Genomic DNA, 26,207 nt, shown 5'->3' on the forward strand with positions numbered 1-26,207 from the left:
GGGTTTATATGGCGTAAGGGCTCGAGATTCTGCTTCATTCGGCGAAGCGCCTGCATAGCCTGTCGTTTCAATAGATATGCTTCATCAGGTTAATAGAATTTTGATTGATTGATTGATTGATCTTCGGCTCGCTTTGCAACGGTATAAGGTAGTCTACCAGATGGCGATTGCTTTCCGTACATGACCTGGCGAAGGAGTCAGCATTCTTGGCTTAGCAGGATCGAATGAGTGTTATGCGTTCTTCCAGCGTCCGACCACATACCTCAACCAAAGCTCTCCCACTATCCTGTCCCGGTAGATGAGCGTAAAGGATAGCAGTCACGTTGGGGTGGTCGTAGAAAGCGTCCACAATCCGAATTCCAGCATTGTGAATGACGACAATTGTGTTGGGGCATTGAGATGCAACATTCGCAACGAGAGTATCGGAGTATTCGTCAGTTAGCGAGGTACGATCATAGCCCTCTGCTGCCCAAGCATTGATAAACACAATACAGGCATCGGCATTGACATCAGGGCTAGGATTCTGGCTCACAAAGTCCCAGTTGACCCAGGTACCGTCAATCCATGCTTGTTGTGAGAATGCTTCAAAAGGACTGCTAATATACGCAGGAGTATTTGACCCAGACCCACCACCAGTGATCAGTGTCCCAGCGTAGGCTGCATTAGGTACATTAGCTGGATCGACGTTCCCGGAAAGAAATCGGGCATTGTGCTCTTCTATAGTGACATTGACAGAACTATAGCCGAGCCCCCAGATGTAGTAACCGGTAAGAGATGCTGCTTCCACATGAGGTGCGGGTCCGTCATATCCAAAGAGGGAGAGGACTTTGGGTGCTTTGAAAGGTAGGATGTTGTTGGTGTTCTTGACAAGGACGATACCTTCCACAGCTCCCTGTAACAAGGTGCTCTTGGATGCTGGGTCGCGTGCGTCGACGTACGGGAAGCTTTTGTTCAAGCCTGGAAGATCACTTTGCGGTTGCCCAAAACCTGGGATTTGGAACGGTGCAAATTGAAAGTACGAGGCCAGGATTCTGAATGAATGTTAGGACCGCCTAATAAGTGTGCCTGCCACGAACCTTGTTGCCATATCGCTCAGTCGAGCGTCAGATACTGTGCCATTGGCGACAGCTTGGGTCAGATTGCCGGCAAAACCTCTAGGAGCCGGCATGGCTATATCGAGTCTGCGAGACTTCGTCAGCATGGTATTCAGAGAGGCCGTGGCGGGACACGGCTTGTTACCCAGCATTAACTGATGCCGTCTGAGTATACGTCGCACCCCAATCTGCGCGAGTTAGTTATGTTTTACAGTTCTTGAATTATCGTATGCTTGCCTGAGATGATGACCGTGAGAGTTGTTGACGCGATTATAAGAACACATCATGCTTCCGCACCTGCACGAACTGCACTTTGGAACGGGTACACTTTACAATGGTAAGCTGGGACCCCTCACAAAGTGGCATTGCCCACTTACAGTACTGCTCGTGCAAGGTCTTATCGTCAATGTTCGCAGAAACCGACTCGTTTGCTCCCGCAGGCACACGGTTCGTCTCTTGTTCGTTGCCAATGAAGTGCTTGACGCATACAATGACCGATTTCTGGATACCTGATACGGTTCTGATATACAAATGAGCTTCTGCGGCTTATTTGTGCAAAGGTGAGGATACCTTACTCAAAAGAAAGCTCCCCAGAAAGGTACGGATCGGGCCCGAAGCCTTCCCAGACTCTTCCTCCGAGCACAACCTTCTGGTGGTTAGTCCAGGTCCCAAAATTGGAGGCGATGACTTACTCGGCCCATAGGCGAGATAACTGGACCAAGTAAGGTGTTCCCTAAAGTTCGTTAGCGTCATAGCATGAGAAATGGGGGTCTTAAACCCCACAGTTCCTGGCTTTGAACTCTTTGCCAAGGAAGAACCCTCTGTGATAGACACCTGAGCGGTTCCATGAAGCTGCGCCCGTGATGCCTGCCGGATAAGCACTCACACCGTCTGAGCTTCGGACTCCGTTGCCCGCATCTTGGAAGCACATGCCGTTAAAGCCTAGACGAGGGACGCCTTTTATAAAGCCTACATCGGTATGTAAGTCATGCGACGTCGAATCGTGGAGCGAACGAATTACCAACACAGCCAACTTGAATGCTTGGGTCGTCACCTTGCTGAATACCAGTAGTAAGGGTGACCTTCTCCTCTACGGTCATTTGGCCGACTAGAGCGCGTGCCTGTGAATAGGCTTCCGCCCAATCGTCTGTGCCAATGCCTTGAGCTACAACAGGTCAGCACCTGCTCAGGATAATCTTGAGGTAGAGAGACCATTATATCTAACTCTTTTCGCTAATCGCTGTGACCGTCTGACTTCGCTTCCTTCTATATCCAATAGTTGGCGTTTCTTCGTTCCTAATTTATTGCAGCCAAACGTCGAATCTTGACCAAAGGTCGGTTCTCCCTGTGAAGAAAGAGAATCGTTAGTAGGCAAAGTCTGTAGTTTCAAAGAGTGGCCATCATCGCCTCCTTGGTCGCTGTCTAAGACTGGATAGTTGATAGGAGCCAATGGCGTGATCAGAAACCGACCTTTTTCATCCTTGTTGTTAGGTACTTTTTCTTCGTACATAGGTATTGTAATCAGCAGTGGAATAGAGGCCAAATCAACGGACGCAGCCTCGCGCAACAGGGTATCTTCGTCAACCAACATGTCCCACCAAGACTCTGGTGTAGTCAAAGCCTCAGCGTCGACATCAGTAGCGGAGTCCGCGAGGAGATCAACGCTGTCGCGGAACATTTGCTCCCACCAAGGCTCTGGCGTGGCCATGATGTCGGTGTCCGCATCAGATTTGATCTGCTCATCCTCAACGTAACCATAGTCCTCTTCAACATAAATCAAGATAGGGTTAGATTCTGAGCCCAACGGAGCATCATCATCTTCGATCAGGATAGGATTTGTCTGCGCGCCAAGACTAGAAAAATCGTGGAGAACGACCGTAGGCCAGTCGCTTTGCGCTATCAAGATGGAAAATCCCAAGTTAGCGAGGTCAATGTAGTCGTTTCCATAGAGATCTCACCCAATGTTTCGCGTGCGTTGTTCATAGAGGGTCTCATGCTGACTGGAGTGGAAAAGGGGGTTGGATACTTGCAGGAATTCGTTGCTCTCACGTCCTGGCTTTATACCTCTTTGCTGATCGATTGCGCCTTGTTCGACCGGGATGTGGAACGAAATTTCTGCGCCAGAGCTTTGACTGAACAAATCCCCCTGCCAATCGGTTGGCTATCGCAAAGCCAACCCTCCATGTAGTCCAATGGCTATGTCGTGCTATTGTTGGAGCTTGCATCTCTGCGTATCACTTGCGGCCACACTACTATCATCGTGAGGTTTGTTGTGCTGCGCCTGCCCATTATTTCGTGGCCTAAGCCAAAAGATGCAACACTTAGGATGCTGCTGCTGCAGAACATTCTGTTTCTTATGTGGCGATCTCGTTCTGTAAGTCGGTCTAACTTAGGAATTCCAGCAAGTCGTGTTGATAGTGGGTCTCGTAGACATAGAAGGATAATTGAGCGATGGTGTATGACATATATTGAATCCCAACGTGAAGGCCGTCCTGATATCGACTAACCCGTCATAGGGAAAGGGGTGTTTGGCATCGCGAGCGAAAACGGTCGTCTATTCGAGTAGTCAGACTAGGCATAAATGAAGTCGCGCATTGTTCGGTGATCTAACCTCGAGGCAGATTTTGAGACTCGCCGGGCAATGTTCTAGATGTGACAATTTGATGAGCGATCGCCACCTGAGTAGTTACAGGTCGGCGCAGCAAGCCAACGGCAAAATTGCCTCAGATTAGTCGTAATGGTGGGGGGAACAGAAGACGGGCTGGAGCGAGTAAAAGCAACGTAAATTGATTGAGAGGTGCGACTAGTCGCACAGAAGATAACGCAGGGGGTGGAGCTCGGTGATCCGAATGAATAGTAAAAATGCCTCACCAAATCGAGAATCAATGAGACTAAGAGGTGAGGGTAAGAAACAAGGGGATTACAAGGGATTGAGGAGGGCTTTATAGATCCACGTACGGGAACGCATAACGACAAAGAGCGCTAAACCAAAAGGGTCCAAACTTAACCTAAAAGCGCAATTCGTCGTAACAATCCGATATGGTGTAATGGTTAACATCGCCGTCTCTCACACGGCAGCTCGGGGTTCGATTCCCCGTGTCGGAATAAGCGTTCGACCTTCTCCTTTTTTTTTTGTCTTTTCCTCAGCTTTCTCTCTTTCAAGATTAAATTGACCAATTGAATTGGTTTTGTTTTGGGGTGGTGTATGCATCTTCGACACCATCCGTCCATCATCATCAATGGCGGCATTAGGAGAGCTAAGTAAAAAAGCAAGCCTCTCTCTCTAAAATGAGGATGGTTACTTATGCTCAGCCCATATAGGGTTAGTGTGCTATAGGTCTTGGGGCTATCTTTAGTGAACTATCAGGGTGTTGTTACTAAGTCAAGTAAACGTAGACCAGAACAAAGATGGACGCAAATGTAAAGAATAGTTGCTCCTGCACAATCAATTCCAAGAAGCCAGCAGCACAAGCCAGTCTAGTTAGAACCAAAGCATCTCCCAACTATTTATATCATCCAGTGTACTTCGAATTCAACACATAAAAGTATCCTATCATTCCTACCTATACAAATACCAACAATCATATTAGACAGATACAAAGAATGCAATCATAATCGATGAATTGAATCAGGTATCCGGTATCAAACGCCCAAGAACAATATCAAAAACGTAAGCCCATACATGACTACAAGAGAACATAACATGCAAGAAATTAAGAACCCGCAATAGCACAGCAGAAACAAAAAACAACCATAACATAAACCCATAAGATATCCCATCTCAATCCATCCATCCATCATTTTTAGCCTGACTGGCAAGTAGACAGGCAGACAAAATGCAAACGCAATATGCACAAATGCAGAATGCAAATCAGACATCAAGAATCAAAACCCCAATCCAGATCAAGATCAAGATCAAGACGAAGATTAAGAAGACGAAGCAGCCTGTCTCTTCAAACCCTGTTCGACCTCCTCCAACAGCGCCAATAACTCCTTCCCGCCCTCCGTCTCCCGGGCCTCGATATCCAACCCACGCTCAATAACCGTTTTGGCCTCATCCCACCTCGACATCTCAGCCAAACACTTCGCGGCGCGCCACCAAGCCTTAACATTGCCCATCGGCTTACTCTCGACAGCGGTCTTCGCATCCAACATCCCCTCAGGCCAGTTCTGCTGGGCCATCTGCGTCTGCGCGCGGTTGGAATACAGCCCAGCCAGCTCGTCACGAGTCAGCGCCACAGGCTCCCAGCCGGGTCGAGCCAGCGCCATATCGATAGCGTAGGTGTACAGACGGGCGGCCTCGTCGTAGTTGTTCTTGCGAAAGGCGGTGTTGGCCGAGTCGCGGAGTTTAGTAATCTGGGCGCTGCGCTTGGGGTTGACGGGGAGAGGGGGAGGAGGGATGTTGGGAGGGTCGACGCTGATGAGGGCGCGGTGGAGGGCGTTCAGCTCTTGGAGTTCTTCGTTGAGGGTGGCGGTTTGTTGGGCGGAGTATGAGGTCGAGGATGACGCGTCGAGGGAGATCGCCTTCGAGGAGGGATCGAGGTGGAGGGGGTAGTGGTTGAAGAGGTCGACGCTGCTGGCCATCTTGACGACTGTGTTTGATGTGCTTGGGGTATCTTTGGTTGTCTGGTTGGGCTGTTTGGAGGATGGTATTGTGCCTAGATTTGGTTAGGAAGATGGGTACGGAAAAGTCAATGGGTAGACATACTCAGTAGTCAAATAGAATATTTGACAAGGAATTTGAGCAAAAATGAGCACTAGGAAATGAATTGCCCAGGATGAGGATGCAGGAAGATGACGGTTGATAAAGTCCGCAAGCTGTCCAAAAGAACTTCTCCGATTGGAAGGCGGTGATGAACTGCCACACTTTAACTTGGCGGTGAGGCCGATATCTCCATGGAGCCTTGCGTTATTCTGCCAATGTTTGTTGGATTATTTGCTTTATGTACACACGAATATTGACCAGTTGTAGCTATCCTCCTATACATAACTAGTATCAACACTACATTTCCACATTATAGACATATAGACACGCTATATAATTCAAATTCCTATGCAATCATCCGAGCAACTAAGATCTCAACACTTAACACTGAAAGAAAGGGTTATGTCGTCAAAATCATCATGTAAAAGGAAACAACAAGATAAAAACATACATGGCCAGCACTTCACTTCCGCCCGGAACCAAACAGAATAATCATCAGATGCAGAGCTTTCATGGATCAAAAACAAGCTAGAGAAACAAGGGTAGTACAGCGTTGAAAAAGTGCGCCCACAAACACCGCTCCATGGTTTCGTTTCGAGATACAGCAAAGGGGAAAGGGTAAGAAGAAACGCTCGTCGACTGGGGAGTCGACTTAGCGTCCGTAGGTGCCGCTGACGTGGGATCCGAGTTCTGACGGCTGTCCGTAGTTGCTGCTGATGTTGGATCCGAACTCGGACGGCTGCCCGTAGTGCTGTCCGTACGCACCGCCATAGCTGGTGTAGGGGTTGTCGCTTTGCGGCATGCTGCCGGTGTTGGATGCTGTCGGGTCGTAGCTACCGTGCATCGCAGAGCGTTCGTTTGGATTTCTAAGCTCATCCGCCTCGCTCTGTTGGAGGAGAGCGTAGTCCTCATCGCGGTCGCCGCGAACTGAAGAGCCCATGCCGGCGCGAGACCGGAAGTCATCCTCCTCCTCGTCAAATTCGTGCGGGTTGGAAGAGAAGGCGGCCTTGCTTTGCGCGGCGAATGTCGGGTCGGAGACCGCATCGGGAAGAGTGCCCGTCCGACGGAAGTGCATGACATTGCGGAAGGACATGAAGGCGGTTACGATGAAGAGCAGGCTTTCGAGAGTGTTAGCTAGGGACAGGAATGACGAGCGACAACGACAACTTTGTACTCACAAGATAACGACCCCCATGATGACCGTGGCGGTGCTGACATTGCATTTGCTGGCGCTGCCGTACTTCCAGTTATCGCATCCGGTCTTCTTGTCACTATCCTTGTCCTTTTTCTTGTCATCATCCGACTTGCCCTCCGATTTACCCTGCGCAACGTAACTAGCGACACAAACCCAAGCGGTGAACCACAAAACAGCGTAGAAGCAATCGACGGTCGCGAAAGCGTAAACATTTCCGAAGCGCCGTGCGCGCGGCCACATGGGGACTGCGACGAGATAGATCAAACCGGGAATGCTGAACCAACACTGCAGAGGGGTTTAAACATTAGATGACAGGTCCAATAGTGTAGTCAGTCGGATGACTTACCAAGGCCCAATACCAGGCCGATCGTCCATCAATCCCATCACCCTTTGTGAAAACGGCGATGGTCAAGGCCCACGCCAGAAAAATCAACAATGCTTGCACTCCATGGATGATATTTTTTGTCCGCCCGGGATTGAAGGAAGGTCGTGCGAGTTTCATTTTCGTGGGATCAGGAGGGGAGAGGGGAGGGTGGTGGTGCCCGACGAAGTGCGCTTCCCCAGGAACAGGAAGGCCAGTGAGAGGGTATGAAGTCGGTCGTCAGGGGAATTCGTCGACTTCGATCGAGTGAGAAAGAGGTGTGAAGAGATCGCGGTCGAGTCTCGGGTCGAGAAGAGGAGGCCAACGGGTGGGAGAGGGCGTTTGCTGGCACGGAAGAAAGTGGTGGAATGAATTGTTTATGCGAAGGCAGTGAAAACCAGCGACGGGGCAACCCGATCGATGCCACGCGGACGCTAAGAGAGGCTAGCAGGGCCTCAGATGGGTCGGAGATAGATGGAAGCGATGACGAAGCCGCACGAGGGGGTCAGGATGACACCAAGTAGAGGACACAAAAAAGAAGACAAGCCCACGAGGCTGAAAAGATGGAAGAAAGATAGAGAGGAGAGAGAGAAGAAAGAAGAAAGGAAGAGGAAGTGGCCGATATCGAGGCGTGTTGTACCGTACGGTAATCCGGCCCAGAGTGGCTTAGGGCTGCGCTGGGCTGACTCAGGCATCCAGGCTGCATAACTAATCTGCACAATTCTCTCTCTTTCTGCTGTCACTTACTGTCCCCCGTAAGTAGGGCAGTGCAATCCACTGCCAAGAGACGACATCGTATCTGCCTATTGTTGGAACTGCGTCATTCAACTTTCAGGACAAGGCAACAGACTCTTCCATGGTTCCCACAATGCTGAATGTTTTTCTCAATAGGCCGAGGCCCCGGAAGACTCCTCTGCAAACTCTATCCACCGTGAACCGCACGGTATACGAGTCCATGATTATCGGTATTTGAACTACTATATTTAGTTGAACGCCGTTGGTCAGTTATGATGGAAGTTATGGCAGTTTAATTACCCTGAAAATTATACCATTAATTGACTTGATGTCATAATACGACTGAGTACTCGCAATTATTCCCCTTAATCCATCTCTATTTACAGTTAATCTACATAGAACAGACAAATTAATGACATCAAATAAACCAATCCCCCCAGCGTCAAATACCAAATTACCTTATTATTATCCCCATCAGCAGAATATGAACCAGGATGATGCTCAAACCCCGTTCTCCTGGAAACCAATCTATTCCGGGAAACACGGCAACGCCACCACTGCGTTAGTCCCTCGGCTTTGCTCCACCGATCTACACTCGTCGGATATACTCCTAGGGCATGTCCTCCGATTTGCCTACACAGTATGCGTGCCCAACAATTATTGGCAGATGATATACGGAGTAGAAAGAAATGATTATTCAGTTGAGAGGCCGTTGCTTTTAACAATATGCAGAAAACAATAAACAATGGTGATTATGCACGACAAGACGCCACCCGATGCTCCTTTATGTCATGTCATGCAAACTGATCCTCGACAAGTCTGGCCGCCGGAACAAATGGGGTAACATGATAACGAAATGGGAATGAATGAACAGACAGAACGAAACAAATACAGGCACAATGGTATCAGGCTTCTTTCACGTCAACCCCGCTCACAATCGATTCCAGCTCTCTCAACGGTTGGTAGACATGGGCATCCCACCACCACGGCAGCGGATCGTGGATTGAGAATCGCCAATCTCGCCAGAAAAGGAGGGCCTTTTCGGTACCGCTGATGATCGTGTCGATTTTTTGGGCCACAGGGTACAAGATGATGAAATTTCGGTCCTCGTCATGCTCCTTCAGCCTTTGATACAGACTGAATCTCGGACGAGGCGTCGTGGAAACAATGGACTTGGCCGCTTGAGTGCGCAGGGCGTCGACGGAATCGGACGTCATCACACCATTCAAATGCGGAGCCTCCACAGCCAGATACCCTCTAATGAGCTGCTCAGATGCATCTTGTAAAAGGTTGCTGACTGCGGCTGCGCCCTGCGTGCACCCGTTGATGTGAAGCGCATAACGCACGTGGCTGGTGTCGACTTCTTCATCCACCATGACCCGGACGCAGATGTGACCTGTCATTCGATATCCCCCTTTCGACGTAAACCGCTCCATCAGCCTGTGGATGGACATTGTGAGCCCCTCGTCCAGACGGGACTGACCCCAGGTCGATTGCTCATCCGCCGGGCGGACCTTGATCGCCTTGACATGTCCGTGGACCACAAGCATCTCGGCCAGGAACTCCCCCAGCCGACTCTGCTGCTGCAGGATCCACGGACTCTCTTTCGAGATCTGAATCTCGCTGACCTCCGAATAGGTCATACTCATCGTCCTCTTCGGCAATGTGATGATCTTGTTCTCCCTCGTGACAGGATCCGGTCGGGACATGCGATACGTCTTGGTCGGCGACCGATGCAGGATCTTATGGATCGAATCGCGCGACTGCACCTCCCGGTTCTCCACCACCGGCAGGTCCTTCTCGACCAAATACTGCTGGAACGTCCCTTGCCGACCGAACATGCTCGCTAATTCCGTGTCCAGCGTGATGCACTTGCACTCGGTCCTCCCCTCAATCACCTGCTTGGCCATCGCTTCGTCCAGCACCGATTCCTTCTCGGAACACGGCACCCACACGTCGGCCTTTTCGCGATTGATCACATCCAGCAGCCGAGCCACATACTTGGATTTCGGGATCCGGTAGAACGCCGCCAGCGCGTTCGACATGCTCTCGCCCGTCGGAATCGACGTCTCTGCGATATTCACCCCCACCACGCGGTGTCCTTGATGGGACCAGCACCGCGCGACGGCCAGCCCGTACGGCGTATCGACGCCCGTCACGACGACCGTCTTGGGGTAGAACTGGCCATCGCGCAGCGCGGCCTGGCGTCGTTGGATCGGGTCCGAGCGCGACAGTAGGAAGGAGAGATACCCCGCAGCGTAAGCCGCCAAGAGGATCGTATTGTTCAGCGGGAAGAGCAGCAGCGCGATGGCGATGTTGAACAGGTGCACGAGCACGCCGATATGGAGTCTGTCTCGTACGGAGCAGAGGGATCGCTGCTTGGAGATCGAACCGAAGGCTCGTCGGACCGTAGGGACGGACATGTTGCTATGTTGGATGTCGGCAGTCATTCATTCATCCAGTCGGTCAATCAGTCAGTTAGTTAAACACTCTGACACTGACACTCAAACACTCAAACACCACTTTAAGAGAGTCGGAAAGAGGGGGAGTTCACGGTCAAAATGACCGTGGGACTTTGTTGTCTGTTGACAAGTCTGGCTACCCCTCCGGAATGCTGCAAGGTGACCACGTCAGCGATGCATTACAGCATCACCCCCCTTTGAGCTGGCTGGGCTGAAACTTTTCCTTTGCTTTTTCCCCCCCTTCCTTTTCTTTTTATTTATCCATTTTCACATGTCAATCACCGTCCGCGCCCGTTCAAATTTAATTGAATGTTCCTTCAATCTCGCTCCCGTATACTCTAAAACTATAACACAGCAATCGAACAGGAACCATGCAAAGTGCAATTACCGGTACACGCCTGTTATGAACCATTTCATTCCACCTTCCACCTCAATCGAAGACAACGCGTCGCATGCTATATGCGAGCAACGCATCATACTATTGTTTACAACGTGGCTCAAAGAGATTTTCCAGCTACATATCCTTCAGCCTAGCGCTACAGCTAATGTGGATCTTGGTGCATACCAACTATAAGGTAACTTATCTGCACTGCCATGTGTCACTTGTTCCTGGTGCCTATTAGGCCTGGGTATGGGCTATGTCTGCCTGAAAGCCTCATATACCTCTTAGAATCATCCAGATAGCCAGAACATGGTTTGATGAAGATTAATCTCGTCTGCTGGCCATGCAGATAACTGACGACGACTGTATATATGCACAGAGCATTATCTTGATGATAAATCATGGTGCCTCTTCGCGTTCAATACTCGTGTGCGCATAACCTTATTTGAATGCTTCGATACTCTATCGCGATTCTTGCCCTCGTGACACCATACTACTGACAATTGGAGCAGCGCATCCAGTGAAATATCATTGATCATGAACCCTTTCCAATCTATAGCTTTGTTTCAATGAAACAAAGCTTGTATACAAGAGCTACCATAAAGATAAGGCCATGAAATTTAATACCTGCCCTCGCCTAGGTACCTACACTCCCTACAATCCGAATAAACGTTCCATTCCAGCCCGAATAGAACGAGAAAGAAAAATAACAAAGCATCTAAGCGAAGCCAGAAAGAGTCACCAACCGACTCAACATATCCTCTAGTAATTAATATGGTATCCGAGCAAAACACCTACAAAATACTGAATATGAAGCTATATCCCCTCCCCTACCTAACAAACTGCACAGCAGGTATTCACTCCACGTCAAATTAGATCAAAGTATCTATCTCCGAGAAGACCCTAAGAACCTAGACCTCGGGGATTAGAGATGATCGGAGATATGTGTGACTGTAAGATCTACAATACAATTTTAGGTAAGTAGCACCGACGAGTCGCGGATATTTATTCCAAGATTGACGTCGTAGTGCACGAACTATAAACCACCCTACGATCTAAGTTATAGCCGGGCATGCATGGAGTAGTATCTCCTATTTCCGAGGAGGATTATCTGTGGTTTGTAGTTGACTCACAAGAAGACTACTACACAGTACATCAATCCCTGGAAACATGATCCCGACACCGAATAATAATCCCTAGACAATGAGTCAACGATTCCGTACACAGTAAGACCGACAGCTAGATACATACCTTAGGTTACATCAATGTCTCGCCCGAACCAACCTCGGAGACAGCCCGATGGACGGATCCGGCAAACATCACCGAAAGGATCCATCCTCTCCCATGTCCATGTCCATATCCATAATCTACGGAGTACGGACAGATCTCTACCGGCGAGCAGTGACTGAAAGCATGGGTGCCACCAGCTACCCAGTAAACCATCTGATCCGCAATAAACCCTAGTCCCCAACAAGTAGACCAAATGACCAATCGACTTACCCACCGATGACCACATACTTCACCGGTGTTGGTCTATGTGGAGATGTGCGGAATTCCTGCGCTCGGAGTTATTGATAAGGCATTGACTGACTGATTGATAAAGGCTATAACTGACGGATCACGGTGACTGGGGTATAAGTATCTGGGTGTTTGGGTTGTCTACACATACTTTAATTTCTATCGACTGTTGTACCTGTTTACTTGTTATTGACCGAGTCTAAACACGCTGTACATACCTACTATCGAAATGGCTCAAGATAACACTTATACGGCGCCTCTTCATCCTCGGCCTGGCGAGTCGGTATGTTCAATTTAATCCTTCCTTCCTTCCTTCCTTCCTTTTTTTCCAATTTCGCTTTCCCGGGTTTCCTTTAGAGTTGATTGCCAGCTATCCATGATCGCAATGCTGACAATAACCACCATAGACCGAAGATAACCGCGAACTCAAACTCCTCCACTTCATCTACGACCAACCCAACCGCGACGAAATCCAAGACAACCCCCAAAAAGTCCTCGATTTGATCGACGAGTTCGCGACCCGCTACCGCTTCATGAACGTCGGCGCCGCAAAAGGCAACGTCGTCACACAGCTGATCGCAGAACGCAAACCCCAGATCATGATCGAGCTCGGCGGCTACGTGGGATACTCCGCGATCCTGTTCGGCGACGCGGTGCGTCGCGCCGGCGGACAGCGATACTACAGTTTAGAAGTGAACCCGGAGTACGCGGCGATCGCGAACATGCTGATCGAGCTGGCGGGACTGCGTGACTTCGTGCGCATCCTGGTCGGACGGAGTGATTTGAACCTTCATAAGCTGTATACCAGCGGGGCGGTCAAGCAGGTCGAGATCTTGTTTCTGGATCATTATAAGCCGGCGTACACGACGGATCTTAAGCTGTGCGAGCAGTTGGGTCTCATCGTTCCCGACGTGTCGGTTCTGGCCGCCGATAATGTCGTGTATCCCGGAAACCCGCCCTATCTAGAGTATGTGCGCAGCACGGTGGAGCAGAAGCGTGAGGCCGCCAAGAGTGGCCCTGCCCGCAGTTACAACACCGAGGGGATTCCCCAGCGCACGGTTCAGTCTTTCCTGGGGCAGGATGCCACGCCGCTGTTCGACATCACGGGGAATCCGAATCTGGTGTACACGAGTACCTTGGAGCAGCCGGAACGGTCTAATGTAAGTTTCTGCCACGGGTTATGTCCGAGGGGCGAGATGACCATGTTTTCTGACAAATTCTGTAGGACGCCGTTGAGGTGACTCGGTGTGTGGGGATCCAAGAGTAAAGGAAGGTCCAGGAACACTTGACCCCGATACTCTCTAGTTAAGCGATTGAACGAAAGAAGAATGGATTAGTAAAGAGTGGGGGAAAGGGAGCATCGTTTAGCCACTTCGGCAGGGAGTCTCGCCGTCGTTGCTAAATGGCAAATGCTAAGGCCGAGAAATCGTCATCGGAGGGGCCGGAGAGAGAAAACCGAGCCGGCGCAGAAGTCGGCCTTTGACGCCCCGCCCGAGCCAAAGGTTCCCGTCGCCAGGACCTTCCCCCGCACCCTCGACTCTTCTACGGAGGCCAGACACGGACTCAGCTAGTCTACGCCGTTTTTCTGTACATAAATCAAGAGGATCCCGCTAGTTCTTGTTTCTTCCGATTGTATTTCCCTGTGTCAATTCTATTGTTTAGTCTCTCACCATCGATTCATCCATTATGGCCTCCAAGACCTGGAATGTCGGTGTTGTGGGGTACGGCTTCAGTGCCAAAATTTTCCACATCCCCTTTGTCCAAGAAGTGCCCCAGTTTAAGCTCTACGCTGTCGTGCAACGTACGCCCAAGCCCGACGACGATGCTGAGAAGGACCACCCTGGTGTCAAGTCCTACCGCACGACCGAGGACTTGGTCAAGGATAACGGCGTGGACGTGGTGATCATCACGACGGCTCCTGACTCGCATTTTAGCCTGGCGAAGCTGGCGCTGGAGAACGGAAAGCACGGTGGGTTTAGCGTCGTTTCTGTAGCTGTTGAAGTCAAGTTCTTGCGCTGACGATTTGGGCATCACAGTGATTTGCGAGAAGCCCTTCACCCCCACTTCCCAGGAAGCCGACGAACTCGTCAACATCTCGAAGAAGCACAACAAACTGTTGGCGGTTTACCAAAGTACGTCTACCTGAGTGGTTTCATGTTGCTGAAGATCATCGCCTAATCTCGGAGCTGTACAGATCGTCGGTGGGACGCGGACTTCGTCACCCTCTCGAAACTGGTGAAGAACGGATCGCTGGGCCGCCTGGTGGAATTCGAGACTCACTTCGATCGTCATCGCCCCCAGGAGCCGTCTTCTGACGCGCACAAGTGGAAGAACAAGGTTATCCCCGGCGGCAGCGCCATCTATGATTTGGGAACCCACCTGCTGGACCAGGCCGTGCACCTGCTGGGATTGCCCGACCGCATCACCGGCTTCATTGGCTCGCAGCGCGAGGTCAACACTTCTGGCTTTGAGGACTCGTTCACCGTCTTGCTGCACTACAAGCAGGGCCTGCTCGTCACGGCCAAGGCGGGTGTCGTCAGTCCCGAGGAGGAGCAGTTGAGATTCTGGGTCCGCGGAGAGAAGGGTAGCTTCAAGAAGGTAGGCATATCCGGCACGGAAGTCATGCGACATCCATACAAATGGAACGGCCTAATAACTTATCATCTGAACAGTTCCATCTCGATATTCAGGAAGATCAGCTCAAGGAGGGAGTGAAGCCCGGTGATAGTGGATATGGTCGGGAGCCGAGTGAGAGATACGGTAAGCATATCCCAGCCAGAGAGAACTCCACGTGTTAGAAGCGACACATTGCTGACTTCATCGGCAGGCGTCCTGACGACCATCCAAGACGGCAAGCCCGTCAGAGAGGTCGCTCCTACGGTGGAGCCGCCTACCTACACCGAGTACTTCCGGAAGTTCGCTCGGGCTCTCGCTGGGGAGGGCGACCTTCCTGCCAGTGCTGCCGAAGCGCGCGACGTGATTCGGTTGATCGAGCTGGCGAAGGAGAGCTCCAAGACCGGCCGGACATTGGATGTTTAGAAGGATAATTTCGATATAGAACATGTTAAATGAGAATGATATTATGAACTCAATTCTTTTCTGATTGATTGCACTCGGCCGATCATTTGGTTTACCTGCATATGGAGTAAGAGTTAATGCTGTACAGAATGTCCACACAGTGCAGTCGAGTACCTGCGAAGACCCTGGCAGACCTGGACCGGGACGGTAACCAAGGGTACCCCGGATTGATCGGCGGCGTGATTCTGCCGTCTTCCGTTTCGAATTCTTACGATCGCGCAGAATTACGGGGCTAATACACACGTGACGCCAGCACCGCCCGGGCGGAAGCGGCCATCGGGGTGTTTTGCGTACCACGGAGTAATCGCGGGTTTTATTACCGCGACGGTGGTGCTCCACAGGGCCAGGACTAGACCGCATCGGGAGTTTCTCTTACTCAATGCAAATCGTGTGAGTGGCAGACTGCGTCCAGTCTCCTTCATCTTTTCTCCTGGGGATTTCGCAACGGACGCTCCATTGTTAGGGCTGTCAGGCTCGCTGTCTGTGCTGCTTTCCGCGGAGATGCTCACTCCTCTGCCCGGCTGAATGGGGACCAAAAAAGGAGGGCCCAGTTCTCTTGCCGTCTTTTCCTTTTTTCCCGTCTGTTTTACTATGCGACATAAATGGCTGTGATGTCGGAATTCTTAAAGTCTGCTGCGTTCCCCCCTCAATCCTTGGAGTAGCAGGATGTTGCAGCTCATAGACGCCTAGCTAGTCGCAGCTGGCCTGCTGATTCTTGGGCACTATAAGGCTCCGGACTCCTGACTCGATCCTGTCTGTCCCTATTGGAATATCTAGGTACTGAAAAGGGCTACACAGTCCCTGTCCCCTGGCCCTGATCTGTCCAACTTCGCCTGGTCCGACCACTCTTTCATTCTGAAGATACCCACCTCGTACCTATACTTCCGGAGTCAACATGTCCAAACACGTCGATTTCTCCCGTTGGCATATAGACTTAGACGCCCATATCAACCCTTACATTCCGGCGCCCCCGTGGCGATGGCTCCCTCGGCCCATCTCCCATTTCCTCGGATACAGAGGTGACAAGCCTCCCAAGAGTCTGGGGAACCTGGTCCTTGCATTCTGGTCCCTCATCGGCGTCTTCTGTGGCGTGCTTGTCGTGGCCGAGGTGTCGGAACACGTCCCCTCTTTTCAACATCACAATGTGCCGGTCATCGTAGCTAGCTTTGTACGTCTTCTTCCCCCTTCCGCCCTTCCTCTTTCCCTCCTTCCTACATTCCAGCAAACCAAGATTCTGTATACTAACCGACAACTTCCAGGGCGCCGCCGCAGTCCTCGAATTCTCCGTCATAGAGTCACCCTTCGCACAACCCCGAAACGCCGTCCTCAGCCAGGTCTTCGCCAGCGTCATCGGCATCGGCATCGGAAAGCTCTTCGCCCTGAACCCCAACGCCCACTCCAAACCCCAGCTCGGAGGCGCCCTTTCCTGCGCCATCACCACCGCCCTCATGGTCCTCACGAATACGGTACATCCGCCCGCCGGCGCAACCGCCCTCCTGGCTGTCACCGAAGGGTATCCTATCGGCTGGTGGCTCATCCCGATCATGGTCCTGGGCTGTGTCATGATGCAGGCTGTCGCACTGGTCGTGAATAACATCCAGCGACGGTTCCCCGTGTATTGGTGGACCGCCGTGCCTCTTGGTAGACCGAGACACAGAGATCCGGAGGTTGGGGGCTCGGATGGGCACGAGAAGGAGACGGAGAAGAAGGAGGGCCACGGACCGGAGAGTTCGTCGAATAGTGCCCTGACTGATACCGAGTCCCAGATGCAGATCGTCATCCAGGAAGGTAAGGTCCTGGTGTCCGATAATATGTGGGTTACGGCGGAGGAGATGGAGGTGTTGGAACGCATCAGTAGACGGATACAGTAATATTCTTTACATTGTACAGTGCCTAGGTACTTTGTACACTTTTTATGCTTGTAATGCTTGTTTTGTTATGTACACAGTTATCTCACGTGGAATATAGCAATATACCTAGATAATGACTCGATCTCATATACCCGATGATGGAAATACCTTACCAAACATATAAAGTTAGATTGATAGGTTCTTAACCCCTCTACCCAGGACATACAACCCCAGAATATCCATCCTCGGAAATATGCCTCCGAGGAGTCCTATCCCCTACCCCCTCAGCAAAGAATGCACGCACCACATACCAGACACCGTAATTAGACCCTGACCTGAACTAGACAGGTACAGCTCCCTAGCCCCACGCGAAAAAAAGCGGGATTTCCCACATCCACTCGATAAACTTGTAAACAAGCCTTTTCAGGGTCCCCCTTGCATATCACCCGGAGGAGGTCTGGACCCGTGCATCGCCCGCCAACTCCGCGGAGTACATACATACCTTCATCCCGTTAAAGGCACAGACTGGCATGCCATGTGTTTTCACAGAGTGTTTTCTTTTTTTTTTTTTCTTTTTTTTTTTGTGCGATTGGGTCTGGTGATGAGTGAGTTGTGAGGGATTTTCGATAAGGGTTGCTTGCATTCTTGGGGGGTTTGTTACTTGTGTGTCCATACAGACATGGCACTGTAGATTGGTGAGGATTTGGGGCTTATTGTGTTTCGATGGGTATGGTGGGGACCGATAGCACAGGCAATGAAGTCAATGGGTGATATTGATAATATTATTCATGCTTTGAGGAATTTCATGTCGGTGTTGAATCCAGTACATCGCCCCTTCCCTCCCTTCCGGATAAAGTGTCGCGGAAGTAGTAGTATCTATTATGAAATTTCACTCCCCGAGTCAAGAATGCAATCTAACGGACTTTGAAATGTCAGCAGACAGTCCCCTTCCGGCAAATACTCGGTTCTGTCTCGGCATGTTAATAAATGCCTCACGAGACAAATCTGACAAATGCAGCTGATATCACACCGGGCAGCAAGCATACCCACATCTACATCGGGATGAAATTTAGACTGTACATACAATCCGTCATGTCACATTGTCTTGGCGAGGAAGCTTGGATGCTCATCCCTCGGAGATATTATTTGCTACATTCGTTGAATGTGTTGGGGGGTGTGGTTCCTTGCATGATGCAGATTAGATTAGCCATTGAATTGTAGGAATTAACTAGGTAGCTAATTAAGCTCGGACGAGCGAATTTACCACTGACTGGGTAGATGGAGGTATATCTGTTGTGGTGTTTTGTGCTCTGTGTGAGTTGTTGGGGATAGATTGTTCTGGAATGAATTGTATATAGTAAGCACAGGGGTTTTGGTATATAGACCAGCTCCAGATCTCTATCCAGAAGAGCTAGGGCCTATGTGTAATTTTCTACAGAGATGAGGTGCAGAACTGTCATGTCTTCTTCGTGCGTAGAAGTGTTCGGAAGACATCTATGGTAACAAACCCGAAACCACACATCAAACTGGCCTAGTTCTAGTACTCTGCTGGGAGACTTCGGCCGATCAGTGCTACGTGCGATATATCGAACATCACAAAGGGCTGGTGAACCTTAATATATAACATTCAAGGTACTATCTATGTACTATCGAAAGGAGTACTTGTGCTGCATTCCGCTGACCTTGTGCAGTCGAAGATCGTATACATAAACTTTCAGCCACAGTGTAGCTGTCATAATTAAGATATAGACATTTATTAATAACACCTGCTATAGATATAAATAAGCTAAGGTTTGATGTGCCTTGGGCTAGTTTAAACCACATTAATACACATTAAACCGGTGGTAACTCAGACTCTGACGCTTCACGCTGCGATAGAACTTGCGTAGCCATGATTCATGTAACTAATCATGGCTTGTTGATTGGTTTTTCTGCTGTGGAAGGGGTTGGGTTTACTATCCGCACGGTGCAATTCCTGGACTGTGAGTGAGGGTTGTAACATCTTGATGTTCGGTCTGACATCTGCATTGTTGTCCATTGATGCCCTGGGCGTAAGGCTACAAATCACGTGTTGTTGATGCCCAATGAGGCTAGGCTGCGCCACGACCCGTGCGGTGACGTAGACCAGCCAATCCCAACGAGTCTGGGCGGCCCACTGAAAGGAATTTTTGAGGCCCATCAGTTTTTTTTGCTCAGCGTCATCCACAATCTCTTTCATCTCTCTCCCTCTCCCTCTCGCGGTCTTTTCCTTCATCTTCATCATCGGCGTGGCGGTATCGTTATTGACTACCGTTCCATTTCACCGCAGTTTTAATCACCGCGGGTCCCTTCGTAGCTGCCGGAAATTTTCCTACTCATCCAACGAGTGGATCAGTATTTCAAAGGTCCTCGCTCTCTATCGATAAGGGCTTTCCAAGGAACTTTTCGCCCTCCCCACTCAGAAGCCTCTCGGTCGCCCCCTCCCACCCCGCTATTATCGATCCACCTTTGTCGAGAGTTCTCTTTTTAATTTTTCCCTTTTTCGCCCTCGCCTTCGTCAGGCTTTTTTTTCTTGCCTTCTATCGCACCCGTTTTTCTTCCTCACCTTTCCTTCCCGCTCTCCTACCCCTCTGATCCTCCCCCCCCCCTCTCCCCTCCCATTAATCCTCCATATTTACCGGCAAAATGGTGTCTGCTTCGAAAGCCGCTCGTCTCGCAAAGCGCGGTGACACCAAGAAGAAGGCCAAGGGTGATGAGACTCCCGTCGAGGACCAGCCCGCGACCACCGATGAGAAGATGAAGGAGGTCGAGAAGCTCACAGCCCAAATGGACAAGCATGGTCTGTCTGACCGTGTCACCACCGGTGTGCTTTCCTCCCTGCCTGCTTCTCGTGACGCCAAGGTCACCTCTGCCTCCCTGGTGTTCCACGGAAAGGTCCTTATCACCGACTCGACTCTGGAACTGAACTTCGGTCGTCGCTACGGTCTGCTGGGTGAGAACGGTTGCGGAAAGTCCACCCTTCTCAAGTCCATCGCTCAGCGTGAATTCCCCATCCCCGAGCACATCGATATCTACCTCCTGAACGAAGGTGCCCCTCCCACCGACGATGGTGCCCTCGAATGGGTCGTCAAGGAGGCCGAGAGGCAACTCGAGCGTATGGAGCAGCAGGCCGAGGAGATCCTGGAAGACCAGGGTCCTGACAGCCCCGTCCTCATGGACCTGTACGACGTAAGTTCTCTCCCATATCTGTGACTTCTGGTGAATTTCCAGATCATCGACTGACTCGTTCCCCCCAGCGTATTGACAAAATGGACCCTTCCACCTTCCACACCCGTGCTTCCCTGATCTTGACGGGTCTCGGTTTCAACAAGCAGACCATCAACAAGAAGACGAAGGATATGTCCGGTGGCTGGCGTATGCGTGTCGCCCTCGGAAAGGCCCTGTTCGTCAAGCCGTCTTTGCTCTTGCTGGACGACCCCACTGCTCACTTGGATCTCGAGGCCTGTGTGTGGTTGGAAGAATATATGAAGAAGTGGGACCGTACTCTGGTCCTTGTCTCTCACTCCATGGATTTCCTGAACGGTGTCTGCACGAACATGATTGACATGCGCGGGAAGCAGCTCCTTTACTATGGTGGTAACTACGACTCGTACCACAAGACCCGTAGCGAACAGGAGGTCAACCAGATGAAGGCCTACACCAAGCAGCAAGAAGAAATCGCCCACATCAAGAAGTTCATTGCTTCCGCCGGTACCTACGCCAACTTGGTCCGTCAGGCCAAGTCCCGTCAGAAGATCCTCGACAAGATGGAGGCCGATGGTTTCATCCAGCCTGTCATCCCCGACCGAGTCTTCACTTTCCGTTTCGCGGACGTTGAGAAGCTGCCTCCCCCCGTCCTGTCCTTCGACGACGTTTCCTTTTCCTACTCCGGTGAATGGAACGACACTCTCTACGAGCACCTAGACTTCGGTGTCGACATGGACTCTCGTACCGCCCTGGTCGGACCTAACGGTGTCGGCAAGTCCACCCTTCTGCGTATCATGACCGGCAAGCTGAGCCCCATCGGTGGCCGTGTCAGCCGTCACACCCACTTGAAGCTGGGCATGTACAGCCAGCACTCCGCCGAGCAGCTGGATCTGACCAAGTGCGCCCTGGAGTTCGTCCGTGACCGATTCCCCGAGAAGTCCCAGGACTACCAGTACTGGCGTCAGCAGCTCGGTCGCTACGGTCTCACTGGTGAGGGCCAGACCGCTCTGATGGGTACTCTCTCCGAGGGTCAGAAATCTCGTATCGTGTTCGCCCTGTTGGCCATCGAGTCGCCCAACATGATCCTGCTGGACGAGCCTACCAACGGTCTCGATATCCCCACCATCGACAGTTTGGCTGACGCCATCAACGCTTTCAGCGGTGGTGTTGTTGTCGTGTCTCACGATTTCCGTCTGCTCGACAAGATCGCCAAGGACATCATGGTCTGCGAGAACAAGACCGTCACCCGGTGGGATGGTACTATCGGAGCTTACAAGAACCATCTCCGCAAGAAGATGATTTCTGCTGGTGCTGTCTAAACTTTTCCATCCGGAAAAGAAGACTGAAGAACAAGAAAAAAACAAACAAACTTACATATTGTTATGATTGGAATGTTAGAGATGACAATGAACATATATGAAGAAAAAAAGCCGAAGCAAAAAACAATACTGTAGGGAGGAAGAAAACCAAAATTTTTTTTAACGGCATACAGGGAAGATGGGAGAATTTGGCTGACGTTGATGTTGATGTTGATGAAACAAATGTTTGGAACAGGCGGGCTTTCCTTGTGACCAATTTTCGTTCTATTTTCTTTTTTTCTTTTTTTCTTACTGGAAGATATCTTGCTCGTATTTCTTTTTTGGGTGTCTCTTTTTTTGTTGTTTTAGATGGACTCTACTTGTTTCATACCTACTTCATTTTCTTAGACCCGAGCGTTTTTCAGGGTTGAATTTGATTCCTCTTTTCTCTTTTTATCTTCTCTTGTGTTCGGTCATCGGTTTTCTTTTGGGTTATAGACGGTTGCGGTTTTTTTTGTAGAGATTTTTTCTTTTTCTATATATATCCAAAATCTTCCGTGGGGTCTGTCCGTCTTGACGTCATCTCATACTTATCTATCTAGTCCAGGTGGCACATAGATGCTAAAACATTTCTTTGTCAATGGAATAGATAGAGCGTTATCATATCTACGTGATCAAGGATTGGTTAGTGTTGGTTTTTTGTTCTATCCTGTAGGTAACTAGTTGGCTATTTACATAATGCCTAGTATTGATAAACGTACAAGCTACGAGGACTGTTTAATAGAATAGTAGGAGGTATCTTGCAGGTATTGTGCGTATATTTCGTTGGTCCCTCTTTGGCCATGTATGCATGACAACTTCACTTTGATGCTCTACTGAACACATAGAAAAAAGCACTGGAGTTATAATAGACCAATATGATACTCCGTACGTATTATACTCTATGTAGTTAATATAGTATTATTGCTGCATACTATGACTCCCCTCCTTGGTTCTCTGCGCAACAAGCTCCCCCCCAAACAAGTCATTCCCCATTTTCTCCTTCTGCTCGCGCTCCAACTTCCGCTTCTTCGCTAGCCGCTCCATCTCGCTCTCCGAGGTCCCAGGGTCCCCATTGCTCGCTGCACCTCCTGCCGCCGACGCCGCGACCGGGATGCGTTTCTGGCCCGCCAGGTTGACTTTCTCCGGGGCAGGGTTCTGGCAATGATACAGTTTCTTGCCGATGCGGCGGAGGTTCTTTTTCTGGTCTGGGTCGGACGCGAGAGGCGTGTAGGATTTAAGGAGGGCGGAGCAGTCGTTGAGCGTGCGGATGAGTTTGGTGCGGAGGGCGTAGAGTGGGTTTCCCTCCTGTTGAGAGAGGAGGGGTCCGCCGAGTTTCGTGTCGAGGTAGAATTCGGTGAGGGGGCGGTCGGCGAGGAGGAAGGCGGAGAGCCAGATCTGCGAGGGCGTGTAGAGGAAGTATGCGTCTGTCATCTGGGCGGCGGATTTGAGGAGTTCGCGGGTCGTCGTGTGCGCGCGGGCGAGGCGATCGTTGATCGAGGAGGGCTGGTGGGTGGATTGGGAGGGGGGTAGGGAGAGGATTTGGCGACGGAGCTCGTCGGCTGTTTGTTGGGGGAAGTGAGGTGCTGGTTGCCCGAGGCCTTGCGCCATTGCTTGGAGTTCCATGATGCCGCCTTCGAGGCCGCGGAAGGGGTGCCGCACGTCGAAGGTGAAGCGTAGGCTTTGCATGACGAGGAACTCGGGCGCGATGATGTCGTCTGCGGTGGTCTCGCCGGGGACAACCTCGGCGAATTGGCGCAGCGAGAGGTAGTAGTTGTCTGTCTTTGTGGCGAGGAAGAGCGCGCATGGCATGATGGTTTTGGGGTGGTAGGTCATGGGGGAGTTGGTGAGGTAGAAGCGTCGGAGGTATTGGATTGCGGTGGCCTGTGGTATAGACGGGTTAGGGAATTTGATGCTGGAAGAAGAGACAAAAAGAGCTGTGAGTATTGACGTACCCGAACTATCGTGGGAAGCGGCGGCTTATAGCCCTCTCCTAGCTCAACGAGCTGTTCGCAGAAATATCGCACCAGCACTTGCTCCTCCTCCGGTGTCAAACACTCGACATCCTTTTCCTCTCCGGCTTTGCTGTCCGCATCGCTGCCGTTGGGATTCGGCGTGCCTGCTGCCGACGAGGCGGCCGATTGGCGATTATCTCGCGCCCTGCGCAAGGCAGTTCGTACGCGGTCGCTGGCAAGGGAATTGGTTTTGGCCCGCAGGGTTTGCAGGGACGTTTCGGTGAATGACCAGAATCGAAACTGGGATGAGGACCGGTAGAAATCGTCCTCGATCATGGTGGCGCGCTCACCGTGGTGGCAGTGGGTTTCTAATTAAAGGCGGAGCTGAGAGTAGAGAATCGGATATTGAGAAGAAGACAAGTTCTGGCGAGACGTTGGGTGGTTTTTATTGAAGCTTGTAGGAAGTTGAAAGGACAAAGGTGAGCTCGGCGGAGAGAATAAAAAGCGGCGGAGTTCGTCGGGGGATCCACGTGCTTATCGATACGCGCCGGCAAATCTACAACCAAATGCTTCCAACGATTTCAGCGTCATAATTCATTGCTATGCTTAAACCGCTCATAAACTGTTGCTACAAACATTACCAACGAGAAACCAGAGAGGTGGAATGATCAAAAAGAAAACAAAAGAGGAGGGAAGAACATGAAACAAAGAAAAAAAAAAATGAAAATAAAAATAAAATAAGACAAATGCAAATAGAGGGTTGGAAAAAAATATATAGATGAAAGTTAAATGAGATCAAGAAAAAGGGACGACAAGTCATGTCATGCCAGACTCTCGGATGCAAACCAGCAGGTCCCTCACGGCTCACCCAAGAGCCGTGCAGTGACGTCGCCCATGTAAGCTTCCTCCAACTCGTAATCCTCGCCGTCGTTTCGGTCGATGCCGTAATGCTTGAAGGCCGAAACGACGCGGTCCACGTCAAAGCCCATACTGCAGAATCGATCGATCAAGTCCTTGTTATACCCATCATACCTGCAACAAATGTTAGCACGGATTTCCCACCAAACGCAAAGGGGACAACGTACTTGGCCAAATCTTCCTTTGCTCGATCCTCCTTGAACTTGAGTTCCTGCAGACGGAGCGACTCGTCGGTGGCTCCGCCGCTCCCTTCTCCTCCCGGTCTCTTGGGGGCTCCCGCGTGGAGCCAGGCCCATTCCTGAGCCTTGCGCTCATAATCCTTGGGCTTTTGGAGGAGCATTGTCGCAACCTCCCAATCCTGAGGGTCTTTCGGCTCCGGCGTGCTCAGCAACGACTGGAGCGACAAGAGAGCTGACTTGATTGTGAGAACCGGCGACCACGCCGTCCCAAGAGTATCCAGGCAAATGGCACCCTGCAAATATCATGAGCCCAGTATCCCGACATGATCGCATGCCCAAGCAAAGGGACGGGGAGGGGGACTGACCGTTTGGCTGCTGACGTTCGGATGCCATACCTTGGTCTCGAACTTCATTAGGGGCGGACGAAACGGATAGTCTGTAGGGATTCGGATGTCGATCTTATAGGTACCACCCTCGTACGGAGTGGCCGGGGGTCCGGGAAATGAGCCTCGAAGATGCGTGATATCCTCGTCATCGCCCACCGGTTCCACCGTGACATGCGAAAGGGTATCGGCATGGATATCGGCGATTTCCTTTGCGATGCGCCGGCCGCGATTGGAAGCCATGAGGGGTGGAATATACGGCGAGGGTCTGCTAAGGGTTGGAAGAATACGGTATACAGGGAATGAGGGTCAAAAGATGACTCGAAACAAGAGGGCAACCCGAAGCTATTGTTCAGCTACAGGGTCATGTAGTCAGCTTTGATATTCTCTATGGAGCACGACTCGGGAATAAACACAAAGCGGGACGGGTTGGAGGGGAAGTTAGAAGAAAAGAACAGAAAAAAAGTAAATATGAGCTGGCAGCCGAGAAGGTGATGCGGGAAGAGCCTCACCTATTCGGGGGGGGGGACGAAGGGGAAGATGAAGGATGAGGAATGAGGAATGAGGCGGGGAATCAGAGATCAATAGATCGGAGATCAAGAAGGAGCGGGCGGTTGGTTTTCTATTTACAGAGTCGAGGTCAACATCGGCGCCTAAAGAGGCATCTTCCAGCAGAATAGAGTAATAACGGGTGTTAATTATGTTAATTACGGAGTAACTCAGTAACTAAGGGTAAACTAAAAAGACCTGAAGAGTCGGTCCTCTGGTCAGGCACCCAGGCAGACAGATCACGTGCAGCTATGACAAAGCGACCAGCACCAGCTCCCAGC

General features: G+C 50.8%; 9 protein-coding genes across 9 annotated transcripts; 4 read left to right on the plus strand and 5 right to left on the minus strand.

The window, feature by feature from the left end:
* Positions 1 to 3,089, minus strand: KD926_003460 (uncharacterized protein; the record flags this gene model as incomplete). Its single annotated transcript, XM_053094811.1, has 10 exons — positions 263 to 1,031; positions 1,077 to 1,181; positions 1,240 to 1,282; positions 1,472 to 1,614; positions 1,670 to 1,740; positions 1,787 to 1,827; positions 1,878 to 2,063; positions 2,116 to 2,259; positions 2,565 to 2,990; positions 3,053 to 3,089. Coding segments are annotated over 10 exons (1,965 nt in total), but the record flags the coding sequence as incomplete, so codon positions are not given.
* Positions 3,090 to 5,021: 1,932 nt separating this feature from the next.
* Positions 5,022 to 5,678, minus strand: KD926_003461 (uncharacterized protein; the record flags this gene model as incomplete). The annotated part of the gene is made up of 1 exon (XM_053094812.1): positions 5,022 to 5,678. One exon carries the CDS (start codon positions 5,676 to 5,678, stop codon positions 5,022 to 5,024), a length of 657 nt encoding a protein of 218 aa, XP_052950446.1.
* Positions 5,679 to 6,451: 773 nt separating this feature from the next.
* Positions 6,452 to 7,496, minus strand: KD926_003462 (uncharacterized protein; the record flags this gene model as incomplete). The annotated part of the gene is made up of 3 exons (XM_053094813.1): positions 6,452 to 6,917; positions 6,978 to 7,279; positions 7,341 to 7,496. The coding sequence occupies 3 exons, from the start codon at positions 7,494 to 7,496 to the stop codon at positions 6,452 to 6,454; spliced, it is 924 nt and encodes a 307-aa protein (XP_052950447.1).
* A 1,499-nt stretch (positions 7,497 to 8,995) lies between these two features.
* KD926_003463 (uncharacterized protein) lies at positions 8,996 to 10,513 on the minus strand (the record flags this gene model as incomplete). Its single annotated transcript, XM_053094814.1, has 1 exon — positions 8,996 to 10,513. The coding sequence occupies one exon, from the start codon at positions 10,511 to 10,513 to the stop codon at positions 8,996 to 8,998; it is 1,518 nt and encodes a 505-aa protein (XP_052950448.1).
* A 2,168-nt stretch (positions 10,514 to 12,681) lies between these two features.
* Positions 12,682 to 13,719, plus strand: KD926_003464 (O-methyltransferase; the record flags this gene model as incomplete). The annotated part of the gene is made up of 3 exons (XM_053094815.1): positions 12,682 to 12,735; positions 12,860 to 13,612; positions 13,678 to 13,719. The coding sequence occupies 3 exons, from the start codon at positions 12,682 to 12,684 to the stop codon at positions 13,717 to 13,719; spliced, it is 849 nt and encodes a 282-aa protein (XP_052950449.1).
* A 419-nt stretch (positions 13,720 to 14,138) lies between these two features.
* KD926_003465 (putative NAD binding Rossmann fold oxidoreductase) lies at positions 14,139 to 15,491 on the plus strand (the record flags this gene model as incomplete). Its single annotated transcript, XM_053094816.1, has 5 exons — positions 14,139 to 14,421; positions 14,489 to 14,584; positions 14,647 to 15,050; positions 15,125 to 15,212; positions 15,280 to 15,491. 5 exons carry the CDS (start codon positions 14,139 to 14,141, stop codon positions 15,489 to 15,491), a joined length of 1,083 nt encoding a protein of 360 aa, XP_052950450.1.
* A 934-nt stretch (positions 15,492 to 16,425) lies between these two features.
* On the plus strand, positions 16,426 to 17,401 carry KD926_003466 (HPP family protein; the record flags this gene model as incomplete). Its single annotated transcript, XM_053094817.1, has 2 exons — positions 16,426 to 16,698; positions 16,790 to 17,401. 2 exons carry the CDS (start codon positions 16,426 to 16,428, stop codon positions 17,399 to 17,401), a joined length of 885 nt encoding a protein of 294 aa, XP_052950451.1.
* A 2,643-nt stretch (positions 17,402 to 20,044) lies between these two features.
* KD926_003467 (ATP-binding cassette family ATPase ARB1) lies at positions 20,045 to 21,924 on the plus strand (the record flags this gene model as incomplete). The annotated part of the gene is made up of 2 exons (XM_053094818.1): positions 20,045 to 20,587; positions 20,656 to 21,924. 2 exons carry the CDS (start codon positions 20,045 to 20,047, stop codon positions 21,922 to 21,924), a joined length of 1,812 nt encoding a protein of 603 aa, XP_052950452.1.
* A 939-nt stretch (positions 21,925 to 22,863) lies between these two features.
* On the minus strand, positions 22,864 to 25,620 carry KD926_003468 (uncharacterized protein; the record flags this gene model as incomplete). Its single annotated transcript, XM_053094819.1, has 5 exons — positions 22,864 to 23,826; positions 23,898 to 24,265; positions 24,766 to 24,929; positions 24,983 to 25,287; positions 25,360 to 25,620. The coding sequence occupies 5 exons, from the start codon at positions 25,618 to 25,620 to the stop codon at positions 22,864 to 22,866; spliced, it is 2,061 nt and encodes a 686-aa protein (XP_052950453.1).
* Positions 25,621 to 26,207: the final 587 nt, after the last annotated feature.

Source organism: Aspergillus affinis, assembly GCF_023601865.1.
Source record: "Aspergillus affinis strain CMG 70 chromosome Unknown NODE_183_length_50018_cov_87_542260, whole genome shotgun sequence".
In the NCBI taxonomy this organism is placed as follows: Eukaryota; Fungi; Ascomycota; class Eurotiomycetes; order Eurotiales; family Aspergillaceae; genus Aspergillus; species Aspergillus affinis.